The 27,279-nt window shown below is 38.2% G+C and overlaps 2 protein-coding genes across 6 annotated transcripts in view; one reads left to right on the top strand and one right to left on the bottom strand.

Annotated features, from left to right (window-relative positions):
- Window positions 1–12,576, top strand: part of pitrm1 (pitrilysin metallopeptidase 1) — a 49,815-nt gene extending 37,239 nt beyond the window's left edge. For 3 of the 4 annotated variants that reach the window (XM_058418922.1, XM_058418921.1, XM_058418924.1), the window contains 14 exons: window positions 1,594–1,744; window positions 3,766–3,882; window positions 4,313–4,442; window positions 5,260–5,380; window positions 7,470–7,546; window positions 7,675–7,840; window positions 7,974–8,074; window positions 9,083–9,203; window positions 9,305–9,361; window positions 9,470–9,582; window positions 9,668–9,793; window positions 10,404–10,549; window positions 10,662–10,764; window positions 10,900–12,576. In XM_058418922.1, coding sequence (XP_058274905.1) covers window positions 1,594–1,744; window positions 3,766–3,882; window positions 4,313–4,442; window positions 5,260–5,380; window positions 7,470–7,546; window positions 7,675–7,840; window positions 7,974–8,074; window positions 9,083–9,203; window positions 9,305–9,361; window positions 9,470–9,582; window positions 9,668–9,793; window positions 10,404–10,549; window positions 10,662–10,764; window positions 10,900–10,993 — 1,623 coding nt within the window. In that variant the 3' untranslated portion in view covers window positions 10,994–12,576. The remainder of the gene's footprint in view (window positions 1–1,593; window positions 1,745–3,765; window positions 3,883–4,312; window positions 4,443–5,259; window positions 5,381–7,469; window positions 7,547–7,674; window positions 7,841–7,973; window positions 8,075–9,082; window positions 9,204–9,304; window positions 9,362–9,469; window positions 9,583–9,667; window positions 9,794–10,403; window positions 10,550–10,661; window positions 10,765–10,899) is intronic. The other variant, XM_058418923.1, reaches the window with a different exon arrangement.
- Window positions 12,577–12,696: 120 nt separating this feature from the next.
- urb1 (URB1 ribosome biogenesis homolog) overlaps window positions 12,697–27,279 on the bottom strand; it is a 52,836-nt gene continuing 38,253 nt past the window's right edge. Inside the window, exons 32-41 of one of the 2 annotated variants that reach the window (XM_058418919.1) lie at window positions 26,437–26,545; window positions 25,540–25,700; window positions 25,333–25,444; window positions 22,203–22,309; window positions 21,945–22,088; window positions 20,029–20,138; window positions 19,724–19,921; window positions 18,895–19,130; window positions 13,959–14,516; window positions 12,697–13,349 (exon numbers count right to left, since the gene is read on the bottom strand). In XM_058418919.1, the coding sequence (XP_058274902.1) occupies window positions 13,168–13,349; window positions 13,959–14,516; window positions 18,895–19,130; window positions 19,724–19,921; window positions 20,029–20,138; window positions 21,945–22,088; window positions 22,203–22,309; window positions 25,333–25,444; window positions 25,540–25,700; window positions 26,437–26,545 (1,917 nt within the window). In that variant the 3' untranslated portion in view covers window positions 12,697–13,167. The remainder of the gene's footprint in view (window positions 13,350–13,958; window positions 14,517–18,894; window positions 19,131–19,723; window positions 19,922–20,028; window positions 20,139–21,944; window positions 22,089–22,202; window positions 22,310–25,332; window positions 25,445–25,539; window positions 25,701–26,436; window positions 26,546–27,279) is intronic. The other variant, XM_058418920.1, reaches the window with a different exon arrangement.

Raw genomic sequence — 27,279 nt, 5'->3', positions numbered from 1 at the left:
TGTGACCTCACAAATGCGCTTCTGGAAGAATGGTCAAAAATTCCCATAAACACACTCCTAAACCTTGTGGACAGCCTTCCCAGAAGAGTTGAAGCTGTTATAGCTACAAAGGGTGGACCGACGTCATATTGACCCTATGGATTAGGAATGGGATGTCACTTAAGTTCATATGCGAGTCAAGGCAGGTGAGCGAATACTTTTGGCAATATAGTGTATATATATACACACATATATACATTTTATATATATATATATATATAAAATCAATTACCATTCAAAAATTTGGGATCACTTTGAAATTTCCTTGTTTTCCATCAAAATAAAATTTTTAAAATTGGAAATAGCAAATGAACAGGTTAAAAATAATGATTTTAATTGAAATGATGAATGTGTTCTTTAAACTTTGCTTTCACCAAAAAAAAGCTTTTGCAGCAAAGGCAGACCTTTGGCATTCTAGCTGTCAGTTTTTCAAAGTAATATGATGAGATTTCACTCTGATGAGATTGTCTCCCCATCCCGGCGGACTGCTTATTCTGTATATAGTGCTGGCATAGTTTGGAAGTTTGTTTTGGGTTATTATCCTGCTGCCCTCAATCAAGTGCTGTCCACAGGGTATGCCATGTCGTTAAAAAATGTAGTGATAGCCTTCCTTCTTCAAGGTCCCTTCCACTCTGTACAAATCTCCTATTTTACTACCTGCAAAGCTTACTTACCATACTGCAAAGCTCCCCCATACTTCCACCATCCTTGACTGATGGTATTAAACACTGTTTTGCGTCTCACAAATGTTCTTCTGTTTGATCCAAAGACCGTAAACATGGACTCCTCTGTCCTCAATTTTTCAAGTCTTCCAGTGTCTTTTGCCCATCTGAATATTTTGTTGGCCAGCTTGAGATATGGCTTTTTCTTTGTAATTCTGCCATAAAGCTCAGCATCCTGGAGTTACCGCTACACTGTTGATGTTGACACTGGTGTTTGACAGGCACTATTTAATGAAGCTACCAGTTGAGGATCTGTGAGACTTCTTTATTTTAAACTACACACTCTCAGGTATTTGTCCACTGGGGGCTCAAACTCCTTTTTCTGTACAGTTTGTGCTGTTCTATAAAGAAAGTAGTCCACAGCATGGTAGGATATTATAAGTTTCCGCACAGTTTCTCGCACTGCATAGCCTTCATTTCTAAGCACATCCATTGACTGGCATGTTTCCAAAGGAAGTTCTTTCTTTCTAGACATTTTGAGTCTGTAAACAAACCCACAACTACTGATGCTCCAGATACTAAACTAACCTAAAGAAGGCCACTTTTATTGCTCCCTTAATCAGTACAACAGTTTTCAGGTGTTCTAGAACAATTGCAGAAGGGTTTTCTAATAATCAATTCACCTGATAGATTGGCATGAGAATGAAACATTCTTCTGTGCCACAATGTAGAGCTGATGTAAATTTGATGTTTTTGAAATGGATAAAAATAAGTTTTTCTTTGGAAAACAAGGACATTTTCAAGGGATGAAATTTACAAATTTTATAAACCTTGCTGAAAATATATTTATGGGGAGTGAGGCCAATGTTTGTTACATAATGACTGATTACAGTTGGTGTTTCAGGACAACACACACAGGCTGACATTGTCCATGAGCCCAGATGAGCAGTATCTGGAGAAACGGAAAAATGCGGAGCATGAAAAACTCCAGCAGAATGTACAAGCTCTCACTGATGCTGACTGCAAAACTATTTATGAAAAAGGTACAAACCAGAAGACATTTTCATGCAGAACCATATAATCATCTACAGTATCATCAGTATCATCCAGATCATTAGCATCCTTAGTGACCGGAACTCTTTTCTTAACATTTGGCTTGGGCATGTTACCTGGATGTGTCAAGATCACCAGCCATGGCTTAATTCGGACTGCATACACTACTTACAAAAGTTAAGGATATTTGCCTTTTGGGTGAAATTTATGGAAAATGTAAAAAGTTCACACTGCAGTGTTATTATATCATGAATGTAGGGCATTTAAGTAGAAGCATGCAATGGTGATTTCCTCATCTCAAACAATTTATTGAAACAAAAGCCAACAACGGTGGTGGGTATAACACAACAAAAAATGTCAATGTCTCAATAATTTGTCATGTGCCCTTGACCATCAATTACAGCTTGACAACAACGTCTCATGCTGTTCATGAGTCGACTTATTGTCTGCTGAGGCATGGCATTCCACTCTTCTTGAAGGGCAGCCCTCAGGTCATTGAGGTTCTGGGGTGCAGGGTTACAAGCCTCTACACGGCGACTCAGCTGATCCCTTAGGCTTTCTATGGGATTCAGGTCTGGAGAAAGTGCAGGCCACTCCATTTGAGCTACCCCAGCCTCCAGCAGCCGTTCCCTAATGATGCGACCTCGATGAGCTGGAGCATTGTCGTCCATGGAGATGAAATTAGGCCTGTGTTGTTCCTGCAGGGGCACAATGACTAGATTAATGATGTTATTCAGGTAGTATTGGCTTGTCACTGTACCATTCACAAGCTGTAGGGCAGTTCTGTATTGAGTAGACACACCTGCCCAGACTGTACCACCACCACAACAGTGGTTGATGCATAGCGCTCTCCTTGATGTCTCCAACATCGTTGGCGGCCATCATTTCTGCTAAGCGTGAATTGACTTTCATCAGAGAACAACACTGAGGCCCACTGGTCCCTCGTCCAGTGTAAATGCTTTCTGGCCCGATGCCTGTGCCTGGTGCTGTGGTCAGGTACCCTTGCAGGCCATCTAGCACGCAGACCATGCTGATGTAAACGGTTTCGAATGGTCTGACGTGACACTTGGGTGCCTCTCACCTCCCTTAAATGTGCCTGGAGTTAAGTGGCATTCATCATCCGGTTCCGCAGGGCACTGTTCACAATGAAGTGGTCATCAACGTGGGATGTGGCCTGTTTGAAGCCTCGCAATGGTGAGGTACTGTTGATCAATTGTTTGGTGTCATCTTGGTCTCATGATGTCAAAATGTGAACAGCATGATGAAGAGGACTGTTTAAATACCAATTCTAATTGAACCAGAAAATTTATTGGTCGATTCATGGATCAAACACCAATTTTGCCGTTAAGAACCTTGTTAGAGAACAGCAAGTTATGCAAAAAGTACTGAAACACTGAATAGTTGGACATGTGCATTCAAAAGTGTAGAGAACGTCAAAATAAGTTCACCTGTAAAGGTTATAGTGCATTTTAGTGCTGAAATTTCACCTGAAAGCCGAATATCCTTAACTTTTTGTGAGTAGTGTATAACAAGTCATGATGCTGTTTGTGATCTTCCTAGGTGCCCCAGTCACAAAAACAGCCTCTAAGTATCAAAGACCATCACCATAATGACATTGAATGATATAGAGCATTGGGTACCAGCTTTACATTCTGTGCATTCTTTTTTTGCTTGCACCTGTCCAAAAGTTTTAGGTATTTAGGAAGTTTACTGATTATGCCTTTTTTCCATGTCCATATGCCCTGTGGAAATATCTGACAAGCTTTCTATTTTCTGTCTAATGTGAATGTGTAAACAAGCTTTCTTTTTTATTCATGCTAGAAAAGTTCACCAGACACAAAATCAGAATCTATTATAAACATGAATGCACTCTGAGTGCTTCTGAGATCATTTACATAGTATCATAAATTGGTTCATTGGACTCTTAATACATGTTGCTTAGTGTTATTTTCTGATCAGTTCAATTGTTTAGTTACCATTGAAATTGCTTATACTTTGACTAATATTTCAGGTTTACAATTGCTCTCTGAACAAAGCAAAACTCAGGACACTTCCTGCTTACCTGCCCTAAAGGTGTCTGACATAGAACCTACCATACCACACATTTCTGTGCAGATGGGTGCTGCAGGTAAACAAGACCATACACATGCAAAGTGCATATTGCATAAAACTATCAAATGTATATTTTAGCTGTACAAAGGCATCTGTTGGCCTCTTCCATTTAAATTCTTACTTATAATTATGTTTATTTAATTAGGGCACAAGCCTCAGTGGTGTAAAGTGTAGTACTTTATCTTTGCCCTATTAAGACAGACAGATTTACCAATTGCATACCCTTATAAATACACCTCTGGTTTATTTAGATTCAAACCAAATTTGGTCAGCATGATATCAAATAATTTTAGCATAATAGATATTTTGACATCTTATGCAGTGTACAAAAAGGAAATGTGACATAATCGCACTGTGTGCTTATGCATATTCGGTGATGGGTCCTAGTTATGCACATGCCAGTATTGTCTCATGCACGCTGCTCTTCTTCAATTTCTGTTTTCCAGGAGGAGTTCCCATTCAGTACTGTGAGCAGCCCACTAATGGCATGGTGTATTTCAGGGCTATGTGTAACCTCAACACCCTCTCAGAGGACCTGAAGATCTATGTCCCCCTATTCTGCAATGTTATCACTAAGTGAGACTTAAAATAAGCCCTAGCAGTTTTACTGTTAGAGGTCTGTTACCACTAGGAAATTAAGGATGATGTTATATGTCATATTACATAGAACTTGCCATAGAGGGATAAAGTTGAGGGCAAGTGATAGCATTGTTTGTGAAAATAAAGCTTTCAAATAAGGTATTATTCACTGATCAGCCATAACATTAACACCTCCTACCTAATATTGTGTAGGCCCCACTTGTTCCACAAAAACAGCTCTGACCTGTTGAGGTATAGACTCCATATAGGTCTTTGAAAGTGTGCTGCAGTATCTGTCCAGCATATCCCACAGAGAATATCACACTGCCTTCCACAAGTTTATCTTGGCACCTCTCTTCCCTAGAAGAGCACCCAGCCATACACGCAATGTAAAAAAAACCCTGTTGCCAGTGCCAGTATACTGGTTATCCATTTTTGGACCGCTTTTGTAGGTACTGAACTGGGAACACCCCACAAGACCTACCATTTTCACAATTTGGATGTTGCTCAGATTGTATACAAGTTGATGTTTGTTGTTCATCACCTGTCAAAATTTTTAATGTTGTGGCTGATCAGTGTTTGACCATCACCACATATTATATATAGTATAAAATATAAACTGGCTGTCCTTGGTTATACATTGGTTACACTTTTGTCACTTAAGTAATCTTCATTTAGTCTTTAGTAAATTAAGTTTTGTTTTAGTATTTAAAATAATGTTATGTAAGTAAATATGGTAAATCAATGTTTAGGTGTTAGAGTTGGGTGTGGCAGTTATTATTCAGCCTATCTTTTTGTGCTTTTGTAATCCCAGGATGGGCTGTGGGAAACTGGATTATCGGCAGCAGGCCCAGCAGATGGAGCTGAAGACAGGTGGCATGTCTGTGACTCAGCAGGTTGTACCAGACACAGCTGACCTCGACATGTATGAACAGGTAAACATATAAAGTAGTATGTCTATGAAGGAATCAGGCATAAAGGTATAGAACATTTTTTTTGTTTTTTTTAAACTCCCAAAATGATAAAACTAGCAGTCTAAGTAATCTATATCCTAAAAATGAAAGAGGAGCAAGATGGAAACTAGGTATAAAGCCAACAGCAATAGAAATGCAGAACGATGAAACTATGCGTCCTCTCCCTGGCTCACACAGCAGCCATGAGGGAGATTCGGCAAATCCCTTCAGCGAGACAATGGATTTTAGTCTTATTCTCAGGGAAAATAAGGATTTTTGTAGCAGTAATAAAAGTCAATGCGAAGACATTAAAGGTGAAATTGTAAAAACTCGTTTATTAGCTGATGGAAATTCTAAAAGTAGCAGTTTCAAGAATAAAGGCAGGTAAATTAAATGATTCTAGAAATGATTCTCACAGACCTCATTAATTTGGATCAAATAGGCTTTGTTTGTCCAAGGCAAGCACAAGATAACATCAGAAAAACTTAATTCTTGTACATTCTTAGTTTTATTTCAAACAGCATAGGGGCTGCTCTACTGAATTGGATGCAGAGAATGTCCAATCTAACCCATTCTTTTTGCCTTGTTTATTGAGCCCTTATTAGACAAAACCTGTCAAGAATATACATGGTGTATGAGACATGAGTATGACCTGATGTGACCTGCTGCTGTATAGATACTTCTTTGCAGGAGTGATTAGTACCTAGTACAAAACTAGTATCTGTTCATATCTTTGTACATCAGTGTTATATCTATACCTATTGTAGCTCCCCTCGATTCAAACGCAAGCTCAAGTGTTCTTAATTACAGGCATTTATTAACATGTCGCACCACCAGCCATCTTAACATGCCGGATCATGCCAAATGACAATGCCGTGAGAACTGGATACTAAATACAGAAAATATAAAAAATAAATATAAACAAAATAATGTGTCCTCATAGAGAATAACCATTAACAATAATACACAAAATATAGACTTGAACATAACCAACAAAGGTTATAAACCGTTGTCTCTATTGCTAACACATTAGCATATGCCCCGTTACAAATATAACATTAATGAACAGACAGTTTGCATACCTCATTGGCCACGTTAAGTCAAGGGGAGGTAAAATTCCAATGGTTAGGTCTTCACAGCAAAAATATCTTCCAAGTACAGTTAATAGTTTCACAACAGCTTCGAATATAAACAACAGTTTTCTCTATTTGTGATATTACGGAGCACAGGTAATAATGACCCCCACCGCACACGGTGGCAAAACAATTAGTTCCACTTGAGAAATGAAACAAGCATATGATCTCAACAAACAAACAAGGAATTTATCAACATAAATTATTCTTTTTTTTAAATCAAATAATTTAAGAATTAATTAACTGCAACTAACTCAGATAGCAGTTACACCTACTCCATTCTAGTTTGACAGAGCACATATCAATAAAGCAAAGCAAAAATAGAAGTGCTGCAGCTTTAATTATTTTATTTAGTGTTTGAAATGAACTGTTTCTCTCATGTTAGAGACTGTATAGAAATGATTATAAGAAATCTGTTTTTCTAACATGAAAGTCATATCTCCAAAATCTGTTTTAATAGCATATGAATTAGTAAGATTGTTTTGTGTCTGAATGTTGTAGAATGGTAGAATTGACAGCAAGTTGTTCTTATCTGGTCAGTAGTATGTTTTTTCTACAATAATCCAAATAAATGTTTATGTTTAATAGCATAAAATTAAAATCAATTTATTTTGTATCTGAATTTAGAAGAATGGTAGAGTTGAGGGCAAGTGGTAAAACTGAAAAACTAAAGGTGCAAAATAAACCACTGATAAATCTAATCAGATGAGTGGTGAACAACCTTTGAAATTATAATACAAATTCATTAGCCTGACTTATTATTACTAAACAGATAATGAAAACAGAAAGAACTTTAGTGAATACAACTGAGTGAAAGCTATTGTCCTCTCCAAAGTGTTCTGCTAATTAAAACATAGCAAATCCATTTGTTTCTTTATAACACATACTTTTATGTACAATCAACAGTTTTATCTCTAACCCGTTTTTTTTTTCTACAGGGCATTCTCCTTACTTCATCCTGTCTAGAGAGGAACTTGCCTGATATGTTCCACCTTTGGAGTGACATATTTAACTAGTAGGTATCAGAGAGTAAATATGAAGAATGTTTTTAATAATGGGATTAAAAAAATGAATTGTTAAATGAATTGGTTTGTTTTCAATTTCAGTTTGTTATTATAAGAGAGGTATTTGTATTCTTTCTAGTCCTCATTTTGATGACGAGGAGAGGCTGAAAGTGTTGGTGATGTCATCAGCTCAAGAGTTGTCGAATGGGATTTCATATTCAGGTCACATTTATGCAATGACACGAGCAGGGCGATCTCTCACACCTGCCGCTGATCTTTACGAGACCTTCACTGGTATGGACCAGGTAATTCAGTATCAAATGGTTACTGAATTAACAGGACTTTGCATGACGAAATGTGTACATTAGAAGTGTTTAATTGCAGTTACTCAGGATATCTTTAGAAACTTATTTTAATATGATCTGTGTTTTCTCTCAGGTAAGGTTCATGAAGAGAATAGCTGAGATGCCTGATCTGACATCAGTTTTAAGGAAGCTACCCAGAATAAAGAGACACCTTCTGAATCCAGATAATATGAGGTGCCTATGATCTAAATTACAAACATCTATTTAATTAACTTAACCACATTATATTTGCCAGGATCCTAAAGATCATTTATATGTATGTAACTTTGCTCCAACACACAATATTGTATTCAACATAATAAATGCCAGTGCTCTTATTGGCTTAGCACCTTTATACCACCTAGAACTCTAGACTCAGTTTCAACTCTGAGTTCTTTGAACACCTTATCTATACTATTCAGTTTGATTATTGTCTCAAACCAAATTTTTGTTCCCAGTGCTGCAAATCCCTCCCAAAAAATAATGCTTACTCCGAACCATTCAAACCATCCAAGTGAAATCAATAATCTGACCTATTTAGTCAGAGTGGGTCTTATTTTACTTTGTCAGTCATGTCATTCAGCAACTTCTCTTGAGATTTCTTACTAAAAATTAAACCTTTCTGTGCTTGATATATAGTGATTATACCTCTTGCTGAGGTTTTGATCAAAAGTAAAAGTTTTTGTCAGTTATCCACAGGAATAAAAATTGTTTCTCTCATTACTGTTAGTTATTTTGTCTAAAAGTGAGATGCAGGCTGTTGTGATTGGGGTCAACAGCAAACTTTGATGTAGAGAACATAACCAATTAATTATTCTGAGGGAGGTGCCTTAAGTAAACAAAGGTGTGGGTGTATTTTTGTTTGTTTTTTTTTTTTTTTTTTTTGGGGCGGCTGCTGGGGTGTACTAGTCCTCATTGCACCGGGAAGACGGCTCACAAAAATTTAAAAGAGAATTGAAATATTTGAGGCTGTCTTCCCAGTAAGTATTACTTACTGTACCCCAAAATGCTTTATACTATTCTAAACCACAGGATCCTTCACTGAACCGCCTAAACTGAATTCAGAGTTCTAGTGTTCTAAACATTATGCTTTTCAGTTTGATTATGGAAAAGATGCCCTGCTTAAACTTAAACATAGCTTAAATTGCAGTACAATGCAAATGATACAATAATGCAAATTTGTCTTTCAATTACTCTTGTAAGGTGTGCAGTTAACGCTACTCCTCAGAAAATGACAGACGCTGCAAATGAGCTGGAGAGGTTTGTGTGTAGTATATCCTCTAACAAGAAGGAGCGGAAGTCTGTCAGAGCAGTTATTGTTGAGGTAATTAACCAGACCTTCTTATGTGAGTTGATGCTCTGATATAAAAATTTATTTTATTACTGCTACTACCATGTAATTGTTTTGAGTGTATGCACTTCCAGAAACCACTGGATCCTCAGGCTCCTGCTCAGGCTGTTGCTAGTCGTTACCTTGTCTCTGTATGTATATTTAATTTACAGTAAATTCAGCATTTATTATTCTATATTATTCTGCACTTTTTAATGCAGCTTTTGTATTCTAATTTGCATCACTCCTTGGGTTTTTAGGAGGCTTTTTTTAAGCCATGTCAGATGAAGACTTACTTCGAATTTCCCTTTTCTGTGAACTTTGTTAGTGAGTGTGTGCGCACTGTCCCAATGACACATGAGGATTATGCCAGGTAAAACACACATGTATAATATGCTTTTTGTACATTGAAAAATATGTCTTAGTAGTTTGTTTACACATTGCCTGTTGTCTCCTAGTCTGTGTGTTTTAGGAAGAATGATGACTGCTAAGTTTCTACATGGAGAAATCAGAGAGAAAGGTGGGGCCTATGGAGGAGGAGCAAAAATAGGAAGAGATGGCCTCTTTGCCTTTTACTCATACAGGTAAGAAAATAAAACAGCTGCTATATGCATGTTTTGGCTATATCTATGAATTGTGCTGTGGTCTTTACCATGCAGATTAGTCTGATGGCTGCAAATGGCAATTCAATTCATATTCATAGAGAATAAAAAGCTGCACTCCAGACTGTGGAGAACATTTTGTATGCCTTTAAAAGCAAAAGCTGTGTTGCTGCATTACATTTTAAAAAGGAAAGCAGTCAAACCAATAGAAAGAAATAATGCCAAGTTAAGGGTTAAGCTATAGACATAGAATCCTTATAACAGTTTTGTAGGCACTATGTATTCCTGTTCTAGTGATTGTTCACTAGAACAGGAATACATAGTTCCTACAAAATGTATTCCGTTAGAAGGATTCTATGTCTATAGCATGTAGATGTTTTTTTTTTCTACTTAACATCAGCTCTGGGTCCAACAATCCCAGCAGACCTACTGTTTTTGGTATTATACAGCAATATAGTATAATGATATATATTGTAAATAGAGCTATACCACACCAAGACCTGAAAACTTTCAGTATATGTCAGTATACTGACAAGTCAGTATATGTACTTTTGTTTTGAAAACTAATACTTATGCATAATTGTCTTAACAGGGACCCTAACTGTTCTCAGACCCTGGAAGTTTTTCGCAGTTGTGTGGGATGGGCTCAAGATGGTAGGTTTACACAGCAAGATGTGGATGAGGCCAAACTGTCCATCTTCTCCACTGTAGATGCCCCAGTTGCTCCATCAGACAGAGGTCAGCCATTTCAAAAACATAGTATATAAACTCTTTTTTTTTAAAAATGTTTTTATTTGTTATTACTTTTGCTAGTTATTAATATGTCTAATAGGCTCTTGTTGTGTTATAGGTTTAGAACTTTTTTTGAATGGGATTACTGATGAAATGAAACAGGCTCACAGAGAAAGACTCTTTGCTGTCACTCACAAAAGCCTTATTGATGTGGCTAACCGGTAAGGCCATGCTGAATGAAAAAACATAACACAAAACATAAAACAAAACTTCCCTATTTTTATATGCATTTACCCAATGATTGTCATGTCTGTTCAGATGACAATTCAGAATTTATGAATGTGTTTTGTGTGCAGGTATCTTAGTATTGGTCAGAGGACATGTGGATCGGCAGTTTTGGGTCCTGAAAACGAGAGTATTAAAAGGGACCCATCCTGGGTTGTCAAATAGGCACAATTTTGTGCTTCAACATTTACTTAAAAGATGACCTGTAATTACATGTACCTCCACATGTAGATGTGAATTACTTATGTACTTGTAGTTTGTTATTTACATATTTTTGTGCTCAAAATGTTACTAAATTATGTAACTAAATTAGGTCACTACTCACTAGTGACCTAATTTACTGCTTACTAAAGTATGTAATAGATTTAATAGATATGTGTGATATGTATATGCAATAGATTTATTAGTTGGTGTGATGCCTTAAAAGATGTGTAACTTTTTGTTACTCTTTCAGACATTGTCCTTTCAACTTGGTAAGCAAATTCAGATATTAAAGTTGTGCACTGAAATGAATCCTTCTTAAGCCATAGGTTTGCCAAAACAGTGTCATCTTTCTGTGTCAGGGTAAATGTACTTGAACTTGCTTGCTGTGCCCTGTAAAAACCGTTTGTGTTTACATTTTAAATGTAATATACAATGTGTCTGCAGTACTAGAAACTGATCTACTGATATCTACCAGAAGCAGTGTATCAGGTCTGAGAATGCCATACATTTCCTATTTCTTATTTGTTTTTCTTGCTCCTCAGTTACTGCATATTTCATGAGTGGGGTCCAATTACCAAAACAGTACTGCATATGTATAGAACGAAGTCAACAAATTATACCCATTTGTGGATGTCCCTAAATATGACTGTGAATGTGCTCCCTGGGATCCAATTCAGTCAGTATAACATTCTGCACATTTCAGCAACCAGTCTCAATAATGGGTTGGAATAGGACACACTACTAGTTAAGGAATATATTCTTTACTTACGAATCTCAATTTTTAAGAATTCTTAAAATGTAGGGATTAGTACAAATACTGAAGTACTGAAAGGACTTTGGACTCTTTACTGCTCAGCAGATTGTCAGTTAACAGGCAGGTACTGATTAATGTGGAAGCAAGCGAAATATCTCAAGATGAAAGAGTATTCAGTTATATCTTTACAAAAATACCCTTTCACAAGGCATTCGGATGAAGAAAAAAGAATCAAGGAGCTTGGACCAGCTCGACCCAGAGAGACTTCACCTTCATTCAAGGGTGTAACTTTGGTTTGAGAAGTGGGGGGAGACACTTCATCATTGAATAAAATTCAATTCATGTGAGACTCAATTTCAACTGCAAAACAAACTTATTTTAAACTAACTGCTGTACCTGAAAATGTAAAATACATCACTTGTTGCACAGAACATTTGTCAGAGACACATCCACCAAGGTAGGAAGGATGTAACTATCTGTAAACCAAAAGGATGGGAAAATTTATAACACAATAGATACACTACTTATTTGGTACACAGGATGCAAGATTGTCTCACAATCTCACAAACATAAAATAAATTTTAATATAAAGAACATTTTTCATTGTCCTCCATCTATCCATTCAATCCCATCTCTCCATGGGGTCCATTGGTGCAGTTGACTGCTGCTCAATTTGCAAATTGGGTCGATCTGGTCCAAGCTCTTTGATTCTTTTCTTCATCCGTGCACCTTGTGAAAGGGTATTTTTGTAAAGATATAACCGAATTTTCTTTCATCTCGAGATATTTTACTTGCTTCCACATTAATCACTGCCTGTCCATTATAACAAATGAGGCTCTTTGAGAATGGTCCAATCACATGAAGCCAAATAATATAAAAACAATATTGTTTTGCAAACAACAAAGGATTCTGCTCTTTTTTGGCAAAGGCCTACCCAAGGGAAGAGACTTTATTAATATTAATTTTCCTGGTAATAAAATTCCCTAGAAGCTACTGGTCACTGTATATTACATGAAATGGCACTGAGCTGAAGCCCATGCCTACAACTCTGCATTTATGCTCCAGAAAACACTACCAGATTTTTGTCCTCAGCAAGAATTTAGTTGACATACCAAATATGTATATACTTCCTAGGAAAACTGCAATATTTTTATATGCAATAACATGCAATAACATGTTTACATCAAGTTATGAGTTTTTCTATAGACATTTTACAGAATCCTAAGCTGATGGCTTATTGAAAGAAAATACATAGATCCAAGCATAGATTATATATCGATTATACACATTCAACTGTATATTCATATAAATGTAATGTATAATAATCTTTCTACCTAGTTTTAGCTAACCTAACATTTTAGCTGCAAGGTCTTACAAATAATTATGATTTCAAAATAACAGTAGTCAGAATGTCTTCACAAATTTGCATGATGGGTGTGCTGGTCTTTTGAGAGATCTTTCTTCCTCTGGTTATGAGCTGGGCATGCGTCAGGAGTAGCTGAGGCACTTTGGCTCCACTCCAGATCTCAGGAATGTACAAGGACAATAGCTTCAGACCTGCTTCTATTAAAAAAAAAAAAAGGAAAAAAAAGAAATTACAATGAAGACAGACAAATTTTTGAAAAATTTTATGAAAAAATGCTAAAGAAAGGATACTTTCCAAAATATAAATTATAATTGTATATCAATTAACACCATACAAACAGAACAAAAGCTTTTCTCCTTGGTATACTAGCACAAAGTCAATTAAGTGGGTAGGTAAGTTGCTCCAAACATTTTTGGAGAACTACACACTGTGGATTAAGTCTGTTTCTGTGGCTTTTGTCATTTTCTGTAAACCCACACTGACTTGATGTTGAGATCAGGGTTCTGTGTGAGGGCCAAACCACCTCTTGACATCTCTTAATCACCTGTTTGGTATAATTGTTTAATCATGCAGGGGACTATATGCCTACTAAAATCACCTATTGTGTGCAAGTATACTGGAGAATTGATGCAAACAAAGAGTGGTCAGACCAAATATTGACTGGATTCCTTTTTCCTACTGTTTACTTTATATTAATTAAGTCACTTCATGCAAACTATTAATATTTCTATTTTGGAAAGCATACTAATTTTACAATGTTTTTTCACAAGTGCCTAAACCGTTTGCTGTTTAGGAGTGAAGGTTACCTCTTTTAACTGGATCATCAGTAGTTGAATGCAGGCATGCTTTTGTTACATTTCTGTGAAGAGTTTTTCCAACCTCTAACAAGTGCACCATAATTGTGGTCAAACGATGAAGCGTGTCCAGTTTTAAAGTCCTTTTTTTCTCGACTTTGAACTCACATGTCTGCTGATAGAGTCGTAAGAGGCCAACTCTCACTGATTCATCAATCATCAAAGACTTTGCAATGTTTTCATGTGGTACTATCACTTTTTCCAACCATTTCAAGGTTGCAAACACAAGATATTCATCAACAGGTATCTCAGATAATGTCCTGAGGGTCCAGCTGATGAGTGTGTGGGCAGTTGCAGTCTGTAGACTGGGCAGTTTATCAGAGTTGTTGGATGGCGATGCAGTTGATGGGTTAAGGTTTTGATCAGACTTATTAGGTAGGATAGCCCATGGCTCCCAGTGAGTGAGAACACTCAGCAGGAGGGTTTTGCATTTCACCAAAGACTGCAAATATTTATCTGTAGGTCTATCCTTGCATTGGACTGATCCTTGCACTTCATCCTGCCATGTGCCTGAGAAAACATTTCATGTTAGTTACATATAAAGCCAAGAATATTGCAGTTCATACTTGGATCCAACTTAAGCAGGCTACACACAGAACATAGTGTTAATAATACTAAAAACAATATTATTATTATTATAATTGTTATTGTGGGCAGGTACAGATCTCAAACATGAGAGCTTCACATGCAGACTGCTTAACTGACCCACTGTGTGATTTTTTTTTCAAATGTAGATGTGCTAGCAACAAACCTTGCAGCTATATATTAATCGAATAGAAACTTTGAGTTTTCTGAGACTGTTTTTTAAATTGTATTATTGGCTTGATCAATAAAAGTAAATGTACTCACTCTGCAGTTCCTGAAACCCACACAAACACCTGCACCAATTGTTGTGAAATTAACAAAATGGAAAGTAAATGAACAGAACCAAATCCAAATCAAAATTTGTTGTGACCACAAAACAGCATTAATTCTTCTAGGTACACTTGCCGAGTTCCTTCAAAAAAAGTGTGCAGGTAGGTTCTTCCAAACATCTGGGAGAACTTACTGCAGATATTCTGTGGATGTAGGCTGCCTCAATCCAATTAAATTTCAATTATATTTATTTGTATAACACTTAACAACAGAAAAAAAAAATTAAGTTTAAAGTTGTTACTATTTATCCCTAACATTCATCCCTAATGAGCAAGCCTGAGGTGACTGTGGTATGGAAAAACTCCCTGAGATGATCTAAGAAATAAACCTTAAAAGGAACCAGACTCAGAAGGGTGACATTTGGCTGACAAATCCCAAATCCCTCTGTTTATTCATGTAATCTGAGACATCAAAGATGTTGAGATCAGAACTCTGTGGGTGCCACACCATCACTTCCAAGATTCCTTGTTCTTCTGAATGTCTTAATGACATTGGCTGTATGTTTGTGGTCAGTGCCCTGCTGCAGAATAAATTTATTGCCAATCAGACACCTCCCTGATGGTACTGCATGAAGGATACCATTAATCCTGACCAAATCTCCAACTCCATTTGCAAAAATGCAGCCCCAAGCTTGCAAGTAACCTTCACTGTTGCCTGAAGATACCACTCACCAGCTGGTAAAAAAACTGCCACCTGCTACAGCCAAATGTTTCAAATTTTGACTCATCAGTCCAGATCACCTGCTGCCATTTTTCTGCACCCCAGTTCTTACGTTTTCGTGCATAGTTGAGTCACTACATAATTGAGACTTGTTTCCATGTTGGAGGTATGGCTTTTTGACCGCAATTCTTCCATGAAGACCACTTCTGTCCAGACTTCTCCAGACAGTAGATAGGTGTACCTGTGTCCCACTGGTTTCCACACCAGTTGCTGATGGCACTGTTAGACATCTTCCAATGTTGAAAAATTAACACTGGCAGCTCACAGCATGTCAGCATCATGAACTGCATGGACAATATTCACTGAATTTATCAACTCTTCTGCCAAATTAGCTCTTATATTACTTTAATACAGGAGATGGGTTTGGGGTTCAGTGCTCTTTATTTCCCAATCCGCTATGTAATGAACAGTCACGGTGAGATAACTCTCTGTTGCCTGCGAGGTCCAACTAGGTACCCAATTTGTTTTCAATTTTTCTGCGTGTCTTCTTGTACAGGTCGGGAATTACATTGGTGGTTAAAAAAAAAAATAAAAAAATTGACATGACTGTAGTGTGTAATGCGGGTCGAGCACTTTTATTAGGGGTCGAGAGCCCACATCACCCATCACCGAAAACGGCTGCAAATCTTTCTTTCAGAACCAGTTGTGTATGAATGCTGGAAGGAATCAGCTAGGGACTGTTGCTTTTTGGATGCCTGTGTTACCTGCTCTGCCATCCTGCTTCCACACAGTGATATCACGGGGTGATGGAGCTATAGATGTGTGGTCATTTTGGAAGTATTTCCATGTCAGTAGCTAACTCATGTGTAACAGTGCTTGTACACAGGCATTTTTTTGTTTACCGTTTTTGTTTCATCTGCATCATTTTCAACAAATCCGAAATGTCCCCACACCACAGATTTGAAAGACAGCACTGCTTTCTCGTATTTGTCTCGCTTCACCGCTCGCCATGGTTAGATTGTGAAATCTGACACCAGCATCGCAAGCATGTTTAAGCCCCCCTAATTTTGCACTCAATGATTGGACTGGATTGGACTCGCGGTGAGGCGTGTCTGTCTCAGCACGCAGACATACAGTACAGGCAAACACAGTCAGTCAGTTCAGAGAGTAATAAAACACAGGGAAATTACTTAAACGAAAAACCAAAAAAAAAAACACGGTTCACATACGCGTATTAAACCGTGGAGGTCGTACTGAACGGTTCATTATTATATTGAGTATTGTGGCACCCCTAATACCTAGTACCACCTTTTTATAATTAAATTAAACATCCTACAACCACAGGCTATGTCTTCCAACATGGTTGGTTAAGAAATAAAAAGTTACTCCTTGTCTCAGTTAGAATTAAACTTCAAAGAAGTGCATTCCACAGGGACTGCCCATTTGACACCGAGAACCAAAATGATGCTAGATCAGCCAATCTGTTGTCCATCTTAACCCTCCTCAGCCTTATGGCAGCATTTAACAGTTCTCAGTAGCCTTGTAATTTATGGAGCAACATGGCAGTGCATGGCTATGGTTACCTTGGTGTAACCATCTGTAATCATCTGTTCTTTTTCCTCGCACACTGCTAATTTAACATTATCCACAGTGGCCACTCAGGTGCTTGTTAAGTTTAATCTTGTAGGCAATTTCAAGACTGGACTACTGCAACACTCTGCTGGCAGACCTCTGCAAATGGTCCAAAATACAGCTGCGCAACTTGTTTTCTCTGTGCTATATTACCTCCCAGAAGAGTTTTAGACTCACTGTTAGTCTGCGATCTAGAGAACCAGCCAGTTGGTCCAAGCACTATGTGCCTTTAACTCTGGGATCAATAACTTTTTGGACAGTATAACAGTTAAATCACACTTGAATTTAACCTGAACAGTTACACCAGAGAAAAATAATCACGCATACAAATGGCATTTAAACATGATCCCTAAAATCCCCAAAAGTCATGGAAAAATAAACAAATCAAGCATACTGCAATGGTAGGTTTTCCAATCCAAAAATCATAAGGTACTTTATCTATTCCGGTCCCATTTAGCGCCACAGATTTATTATTGCACTTGTTGGAGGAGTAATAGACAAGATAAGTAATAACAGGGTTGCAGATTTTATGCCAATTTAAGCGCCCCCTTTATTAAAAAAAAAAAAGAAAAAAAAAAAAAAGACAGACAACGTACAGTGATCATAGGATTTATAAGACTATTTCTATTGTAAGATACATTACATACAAATATTAGGAAAGGGAAGAGATTAAGACAAAGGCTAAAACAAAGATTAAAATGTGTTTTCCAATGCCCCAGTGTTTGGGACAACATTAGAATATGTGTGGATTTTTGAAATGTAGTTTTGCTGGACATTTTGGTGGTCTGTGGCAACCCTCATTAATTTTACATCCTCTCTATGTGCAGTGTTACCAGCTTACAGAGTCTATAAGCAAATTTAATTTAAAAAAGAACCTAGTGCAAAAATGGCAAAATAAATACCCATGTGACCTTAATTTGCTCCAAAACTAAATTTAAATACTTCCCTGCCTGCTAATTTTTCCCCAAACCCAAAAACAAATGCCCCCAATTGAATTGCCCAAATATTGACCACTAAATGGTCCAAAAACAAAATATAAATACTCCTTAAGTGTACCAAAATCCAAAAATAAATAGGCATAGAACTGTAATTCCCCAAATACAAATGCTGAAATAAAGACAGCCTTGTCCCAACATATAAAAATAAATACCACATGACCTCTACTTATCCAAACCATATATACAAACGTCACCCTAAATGCTAATTGCCCTGTACCTCAAATATCAACCTGATGGCTAGTTAAACCAGAACCCCAAAACAAACCCCTTTAACCTCCATCAACTATAATTCCCACAGAACTAAAAAAATAAATAACCCAGTGAACCTTTAATTCCCCAAACCCTATAAACAACCTGGAACACACTTCAACTTCACTTCATCTCTCACTTCACACTCTCACTTCAACTTTCTTTTGGCTCTTTTCACACACTGAATTTCATTTCAAGGACATGTTTTGTTTAAGGCTACATCATTTTCAATTTCATTCTACAAAATCTATTAGCACAAACCACTAATCATATGTTGTACAGTATAATACTGCTTCCAAGCAATGCCTGTGTATGCATGTGGCTTAATAATGTAAGAGACTTTGCTAATCAAATGCAAAAAATCACTAGAAATTCTGATAAAATAAACTTTCAAATAGAAAACAAAAACACAAAGGAGCATGATTAACACTTACCATGCAGTACTTTAATACTGTACATGTTGAAAAGATCTTGAAGACAACAGAGTAGTTTGGTATCAGAGGTCAGTGTTCCCCAGCAGTGAAGCAGGGTGAGTGCAGCTGAGCAGGACAGTGACTGGGGATGCAGCCAGTTTGTATCTCTGTTATCATTCAATGCAGTGCCATGATGCTTCAACACAGAATCCAACATCTGCAGAAAACTTTCCATTTCAGATGGTTCCACTCCAGTTCTGATTAAAATAAACAATAATTATAATTTAAATACATTTTACTAGTACAAACGTTTGATGTTGCATTCTCAGTAATTAAATAAATAAAAATAACCAAAATAAGTCAAAGGCAGAACATGTATTAAACTGTTTAAGTGGTATCAGGAGTCATTATGTTTCAATAAGAGAAGAAAAGGCCTCAAACCTGTCATTCTTTTTATAACAAACTGAAACTTCCATTATACACTTGCATATCTTGCAGGGAATAAGATGCCAGAAGAATGCTATCTGCCTGAATACCTAGTGTCAAGGGGCCTAGTCTGGGGAATGTCCCAGAATGACGATGTTTCTTTGCACAATGCAAGGTCATAACATCCCCACTGTAAACCTTTGGGGTGAATTGTAACAGTGGCTGAGTGCCCATTTTTGGCCCACTTGCCAAAAATCAATAGGACCTCTCTAAAGCTTGTGACTGATTGGGCAAAAAAATGGTTTAATTTTTTTTTTTTACACAAACGATGACCATGTTTAAAGGGTTCACAAACTTTTAAGCAGCACTGTATTTAATATCTCTTGCTATATCACTCTTTGGTTGAGAGTTGGAGTATAGTTACCTGAGGTATCTAATGACTGAGAGCAGAACACATAGGAAGTCACTGATGAGTGAAAAGGGGAGGCATTTGCCTGAATTATTTAGCTGCATGTCTGCTCTACTGCTCCACTGCCCCATACTGTTGCTCTTGCCAAGGTTAGAGAACCAAAGAGTATGGAGCAGTCCTATTACAATGGTCAGCATCCTTTTGTCAATATTCCTGCCAGTGACAGAACGTCATATCATGAGACAACTATTGCATTTTGATAAGTTTGACAATATGATCTAAAACTGAAGAAAAAAAAAAAAAATACAGGCAATACTCACCTCCTTTCTGTGACTTGTAATATCCATGTTAGGATTCCATGAGCCTTACTAAAGTCATAGGATGCTTTAGGAAAATGAGCAGTCTCCCAAAGTACATTCACAATCTGAGTCTGCAACAAATATAGATATATATACAGACAACAATACCTAGATGGTCTCTCTATATCAGTTAAAAAGTATGAAAGACAGGCAACAACACTATAAAGGAACACAAATGGAATTATGTAGCAAAACAAAAAGTGTTAAACAACCCAGAATGTGTTTTATATTTTAAATTGACCCAAGCTACATTTAACTTTGATGACAGCTTGGCACACTCATGACATTCTCTCTCAGATTCACAAGGTAGGCACCTGGAATTGTTTTGGATTCACAAGTGTGCCTTGTCAAGAGTTAATTTGCGATATTTCATGCCTTCTTTAGACCATCAGTTGTTTTGTGACGATGAAAGGAGGGTACAGAGTCAATAGCCCTGCTACTACAGCTATTGCAAAAATCCATTTTATGGCAATAAACACAGTTAAGGAAAGAAGGTCAGTCAGACTGACTAAGTAAAGACGGACTGTCTCAGGAAATTTAAATGCATCCCCAAGTGCTGTCACCAAAACCATCAAACATTATTATGAAACTGGCTTTCATGAAGGCCATCCCAGGTAAGGTAGACCAAGACTAACCTTTGCTGTGGAGGATAAGTTTATTAGAATTACCAGCCTTAGAAACTGCTGATTTATAGCACCTCAGATTGCAGCCCACATAACTGCTTCCCACATATTTCAACATCCACTGTTTCGAGCCAGGCATTCAAATTGCAGCAAAGAAACAATTACATTGGAAGAACCACCAGAAGAGACTTGTTTGGGCCAAGACACAAGGAATAGAAATTAGATCAGTGGACTTTCCTTTGGTCTGATGAGCCCAAATTTGAGATTTCTGGTTATAACCGCCATGGCTTTGTTAGACATAAAGAGGGTGAATGGATGGTTCCTGAATGTGTGGTTCCAACTGTGAAGTATGGAGAAGGAGGTGTGATGGGGTGCTTTACTGGAGATATGATTGATGACTTGATCAAAATTGAGGGCACACTTAACTAGCACTGCTACCACAGCATTTTGCTGGATTTAGATCAGGATTCTGGCTTAGCCATTTCATAATTTCAATGTTTTTAGCTTAAAGGAACTACTTCACCCATTTTGCTATGGGGCAGGGGGCACTGTCTTGCTTGAAAATTGCAGGCCAATTGGGAGATGCTTCCAGGAAAAGAATTGCTTGCTGCTGAAGGAGGTTCTGATAAATAACTGCATTTACTCTCCTATGAAGCTGTGTACAAGGCCCAGCTCCAGCTGCAGAAAACATCCCCCAGACACTTTCAGCATGTTGGGTGTGCAGAGGAGAACTGGCCCAAAGTTCACCCTCATAAGTAATACTGTAGTTACCAAGAAACAGTTGATCATAATGCAGGCACATAATGAGGAACCATGCTACAAATATTTATTTATCTTTAAGTGAACACCAATGTTTTCTGACATAAGGACTGATGTAAGTTCAGGAGCAGGGTTGTTTGAAAATGACCATTATTTAAATAGAGGCATTAATTTATTTATTTAAAAAAAAAAAAACACACCAAAAAACAGGCTTATTTTGGGCCTTCCAAAAACATAAAACAGCAGTAAAATTGTGAGGAAACTGTTGGCCTGGAGAGCAGAAGCAAATTCACAAAATGGCAAGTTAATTCCTGAATGTCTGACTGTACCCTGGCAAAATCTGTACTGACACCCATAGACTTCAATATTTTACAGTAGGAAACAGTGCCACTATCCAGAAAATGATCCAAGCATAATACAGACAACCCAACATCTGCACCCTTTTTTGAAAGGGTGCTACATGTAAAGCCAGTGCAAATGTTAGTTGATGTGTACCTGAACAGGCTGGGCACAGAGTGGGCTGCTACAAAAACCAAGGAGTGTATGGAAGATGCTCTGTTGTTCACATAGCTCATAGCAGAGCCCATCTCTCATACCTTCTTCCAACACTGTCAACAGCCATTCCCTCTCCAGCTTATGCTGAAGAAAACAATAAAGGAGATAAAATTGTAAGTCAGTCAGTAATGGCAGGAGAAGAAAAAGAAGAATTACAGATAGGCAGACAGATAGATAGATACAGAGATAATGCATTACCTCTAAATCAAAGCTATAGAAAAGCCTGAAGAAATCTGGAACCCTTTTGAGATCCACATACTGGGTTCCCAAAAGAAACTTACTGATCACCAGGTACATGTGCTCCTCTATAAGTAAGCAGACAGTAAACAGTAAGGGTAAGCAAATAAATTTATTTTATATATATATATATATATATATATATATATATATATATATATATATAAATAATATACATACATACATACACACACACAGTATCTCACAAAAGTGAGTACACCCCTCACATTTTCGTAAATATTTTATTATATCTTTTCATGTGACAACACTGAAGAAATGACACTCTGCTACAATGTAAAGTAGTGAGTGTACAGCCTGTATAACTGTAAATTTGCTGTCCCCTCAAAATAACTCAACACACAGCCATTAATGTCTAAACCGTTGGCAACAAATGGAAGTGGAAAGGTCCAAATTGGGCCCAAAGTGTCAATTTTGTGTGGCCACCATTATTTTCCAGCACTGCCTTAACCCTCTTGGGCATGGAGTTCACCAGAGCTTCACAGGTTGCCACTGGAGTCCTCTTCCACTCCTCCATGATGACATCACAGAGCTGGTGGATGTTAGAGACCTTGCGCTTCCCCACCTTAGGGTTTAGGTCTGGAGACATGCTTGGCCAGTCCATCACCTTTACCCTCAGCTTCTTTAGCAAGGCAGTGGTCGTCTTGGAGGTGTGTTTGGGGTTATCATGTTGAAATACTGCCCTGAGGCCCAGTCTCCGAAGGGAGGGGATCATGCTCTGCTTCAGTACATCACAGTACATGTTGGCATTCATGTTTCCCTCAATGAACTGTAGCTCCCCAGTGCCGGCAGCACTCATGCAGGCCCAGACCATGACACTCCCACCACCATGCTTGACTGTAGGCAAGACACACTTGTCTTTGTACTCCTCACCTGGTTGCCATCACACATGCTTGACACCATCTGAACCAAATAAGTTTATCTTGGTCTCATCGGACCACAGGACATGGTTCTGGCCATGTTCTTAGTCTGCTTATCTTCAGCAAACTGTATGTGGGCTTTCTTGTGCATCATCTTTAGTAGAGGCTTCCTTCTGGGACGACAGCCATGCAGAACAATTTGATGCAGTGTGCGGCGTATGGTCTGAGCACTGACAGGCTGAACCCCCACCCCTTCAACCTCTGCAGCAATGCTGGCAGCACTCATACACTATATTGCCAAAAGTATTCGCTCACCCATCCAAATAATCAGAATCAGGTGTTCCAATCACTTCCATGGCCACAGGTGTATAAAATCAAGCACCTAGGCATGCAGACTGTTTTTACAAACATTTGTGAAAGAATGGGTCGCTCTCAGGAGCTCAGTGAATTCCAGTGTGGAACTGTGATAGGATGCCACCTGTGCAACAAATCCAGTCGTGAAATTTCCTCGCTCCTAAATATTCCACAGTCAACTGTCAGCTGTATTATAAGAACGTGGAAGTGTTTGGGAACGACAGCAACTCAGCCACGAAGTAGTAGGCCATGTAAACTGACGGAGCGGGGTCAGTGGATGCTGAGGCGCATAGTGCGAAGAGGTCGCCAACTTTCTGCAGAGTCAATCGCTACAGATCTCCGAACTTAATGTGGCCTTCAGATTAGCTCAAGAACAGTGCGCAGAGAGCTTCATGGAATGGGTTTCCATGGCCGAGCAGCTGCATCCAAGCCATACATCACCAAGTGCAATGCAAAGCGTCGGATGCAGTGGTGTAAAGCACGCCGCCACTGGACTCTAGAGCAGTGGAGATGCATTCTCTGGAGTGACGAATCGCGCTTCTCCATCTGGCAATCTGATGGACGAGTCTGGGTTTGGCGGTTGCCAGGAGAACGGTACTTGTCTGACTGCATTGTGCCAAGTGTAAAGTTTGGTGGAGGGGGGATTATGGTGTGGGGTTGTTTTTCAGGAGCTGGGCTTGGCCCCTTAGTTCCAGTGAAAGGAACTCTGAATGCTTCAGCATACCAAGACATTTTGGACAATTCCATGCTCCCAACTTTGTGGGAACAGTTTGGAGCTGGCCCCTTCCTCTTCCAACATGACTGTGCACCAGTGCACAAAGCAAGGTCCATAAAGACATGGATGACAGAGTCTGGTGTGGATGAACTTGACTGGCCTGCACAGAGTCCTGACCTCAACCCGATAGAACACCTTTGGGATGAATTAGAGCGGAGACTGAGAGCCAGGCCTTCTCGTCCAACATCAGTGTGTGACCTCACAAATACGCTTCTGGAAGAATGGTCAAAAATTCCCATAAACACACTCCTAAACCTTGTGGACAGCCTTCCCAGAAGAGTTGAAGCTGTTATAGCTGCAAAGGGTGGACCGACGTCATATTGAACCCTATGGATTAGGAATGGGATGTCACTTAAGTTCATATGCGAATCAAGGCAAGTGAGCGAATACTTTTGGCAATATAGTGTACGTCTATTTCCCAAAGACAACCTCCGGATATGACGCTGAGCACGTGCACTTAACTTCTTTGGTGGACCATGGCGAGGCCTGTTCTGAGTGGAACCTGCCCTGTAAAACCGCTGTATGGTCTTGCCCACCGTGCTGCAGCTCAGTTTCAGGGTCTTGGCAATCTTCTTATAGCCTAGGCCATCTTTATGTAGAGCAACAATTCTTTTTTTCAGATCCTCAGAGAGTTCTTTGCCATGAGGTGCCATGTTGAACTTTCAGTGACCAGTATGAGAGGGTGTGAGAGTGATAACACCAAATTTAACACACCTGCTCCCCATTCACACCTGAGACCTTGTAACACTGACAAGTCACATGACACCAGGGAGGGTAAATGGCTAATTGGGCCCAATTTGGACATTTCCACTTAGGGGTGTACTCACTTTTGTTGCCAACAGTTTAGACATTAATGGTTGTGTGTTGAATTATTTTGAGGGGACAGCAAATTTACACTGTTATACAGGCTGTACACTCACTACTTTACATTGTAGCAGAGTGTCATTTCTTCAGTGTTGTCACATGAAAAGATATAATAAAATATTTACAAAATTGTGATGGGGTGTACTAACTTTTGTGAGATGCTGTATATAAACACAATATCAGTATGTAAAATAATAAGACTGCTTCAGAAATAACACACCAGGTCTCAGAATCTGCTGAGTCACTTTTGCAATGTAGGTAGCATGCACGAAAGAGACTCTGAGATTCTGCTTTTGAATCGCGTTCCTAAGAGTATCCAACAAATAAAGCAGCTGTGGACAGGAGGCAACATTATTACAATTCTTTAAAGTAGTAAATATTTGTTACAATGATACAAATGAGTTTTATGCTGGGCTAGACTGAGTACCTGTTTTTTCTCTTTGAAATGAACAGATTCCAAATGCTGGTAAAAGGAACCAAGGACATGATAGGCTGCAGCTCTCATTTTGTGATCATAGCTGCTTAAGGCCACTACTGTAAGGCCCAGAGCATGACTGCATACAAACTTTCGACAATCCACTACAGCATCTGTGAGGAACAGTGAAATCTTAAGAAACTCAACAACATACAGTTAGAAAATGTGAAGAAATCAGGTATTCTAGTGAAGCCTTATGCATTAAGTTAAATGCTCACTAAACATCTGTTATTTATTAATTTAATCTTTAAACAAAAATATATCTTAAATGGTCAAAATAGGTTTTGATTGAAAAACATGAATAGCACAACTAGTGCGCAATTCTTGTGAGGTTGCAAAGAACACTGAGTGTAGTTAGATGGACAAATCAATGAGACTTTTTTTGATCGATTATCAATAAACCCTGTCAAATCCCCAGAGAAATATGACTGGTCACGGGTAGACATTTTTTAAAAATACAAACACAAACTTGCATATAAAATTTCACCACAATCAGAAAAGCATTTAGAAAAATATATATATATATTTGTATGTTATAATGTTATGAATGTAATGTAAATATTGTCCCCTGTTGAGAGACAGGCATTAAAATTGGCGAGCTACCTTAACACTACATCAAATTTGTGTCAGTAGTAAGAAGCATTGTGCCTCAATGAGCTGAACTGCTGCCCACATTTGGCTATCATTCTAACAGACAGAGTGTATGCTATCCCCGTCCATCAAAATGTTGTTCCCATCACTCTCAGCCACAGATGGGTATGGGATTAAAGGGATTCAAATACACAACATGCAATGAACTTTTGAAATGGCCTAAGACGTTATAGGTATGGTGGTTCAGGTGATGTTTACCTGGGCGGACAATGTAACTGAACAAGGGTATAAGGAAAGAAGGATCGTAAAGGCACATCTCATCTTGAAAGCCCTCTTTCTCTTCTGTGGAATTCAGCTCTTCATTCTCCTTATGAAGATGAATGAAAATTAACACTTGATTAGTAGTAATTTTAATAGTTATCGCTTGTACTATTAGGCTTTATTATTTTTAATACAAAAAGAGGGAGAAAACCATGAGATACAAAGGAAATTTTGAGTTTAAATTATGAGTAATAAAATATTTAAATTTGTTAAAATTTAAATTTGTTTAAATACAAGGTTAACTATGTCTCGGAACATTTAGTCTGTTTACTTCTAATAACCGAGTGTGTGTAGGTATTGGTATTACTTGTAGGCAAAGGTAATTTTTTTATTGGTTTATATGTATATGTATAGAGAGAGAGAGAGTGAGAGAGAGAGAGAGACAGAGAGAGACATAACAAATATATAATATAGCCAAAAGTTTTAGGACACCATTTATTAAATTCAGGCGTCGTTGTTCAGGGGTTGGGCTTGGCCCCTTAGCTCCATCGAAAGAAACTCTTAATGCTTCAGCATACCAAGACATTGTGGACAATTTCATGCTCCCAACTTTGGGAACAGTTTGGGGATGACCCTTTCCTGTTCCGACATGACTGCACACCAGTGCTCAAAGCAAGGACCATAAAGACATGAATAAGCGAGTTTGGTGTGGAGGAACTTGACTGGCCTGCACAGAGTCCTGACCTAAACCCGACAGAACAACTTTAGGATGAATTAGAGCTAGTTGCTAGATAGCAAGTGAAAATTTTGTCATATTGATATGTTAGAAGCAGGAAAAAT

The sequence above is a fragment of the Hemibagrus wyckioides genome, linkage group LG20, assembly GCF_019097595.1.
Source record: "Hemibagrus wyckioides isolate EC202008001 linkage group LG20, SWU_Hwy_1.0, whole genome shotgun sequence".
Lineage (NCBI taxonomy): Eukaryota > Metazoa > Chordata > Actinopteri > Siluriformes > Bagridae > Hemibagrus > Hemibagrus wyckioides.
The sequence above is the reverse complement of the archived record's forward strand: the minus strand, read 5'-3'. Positions and strand labels throughout refer to the sequence as shown.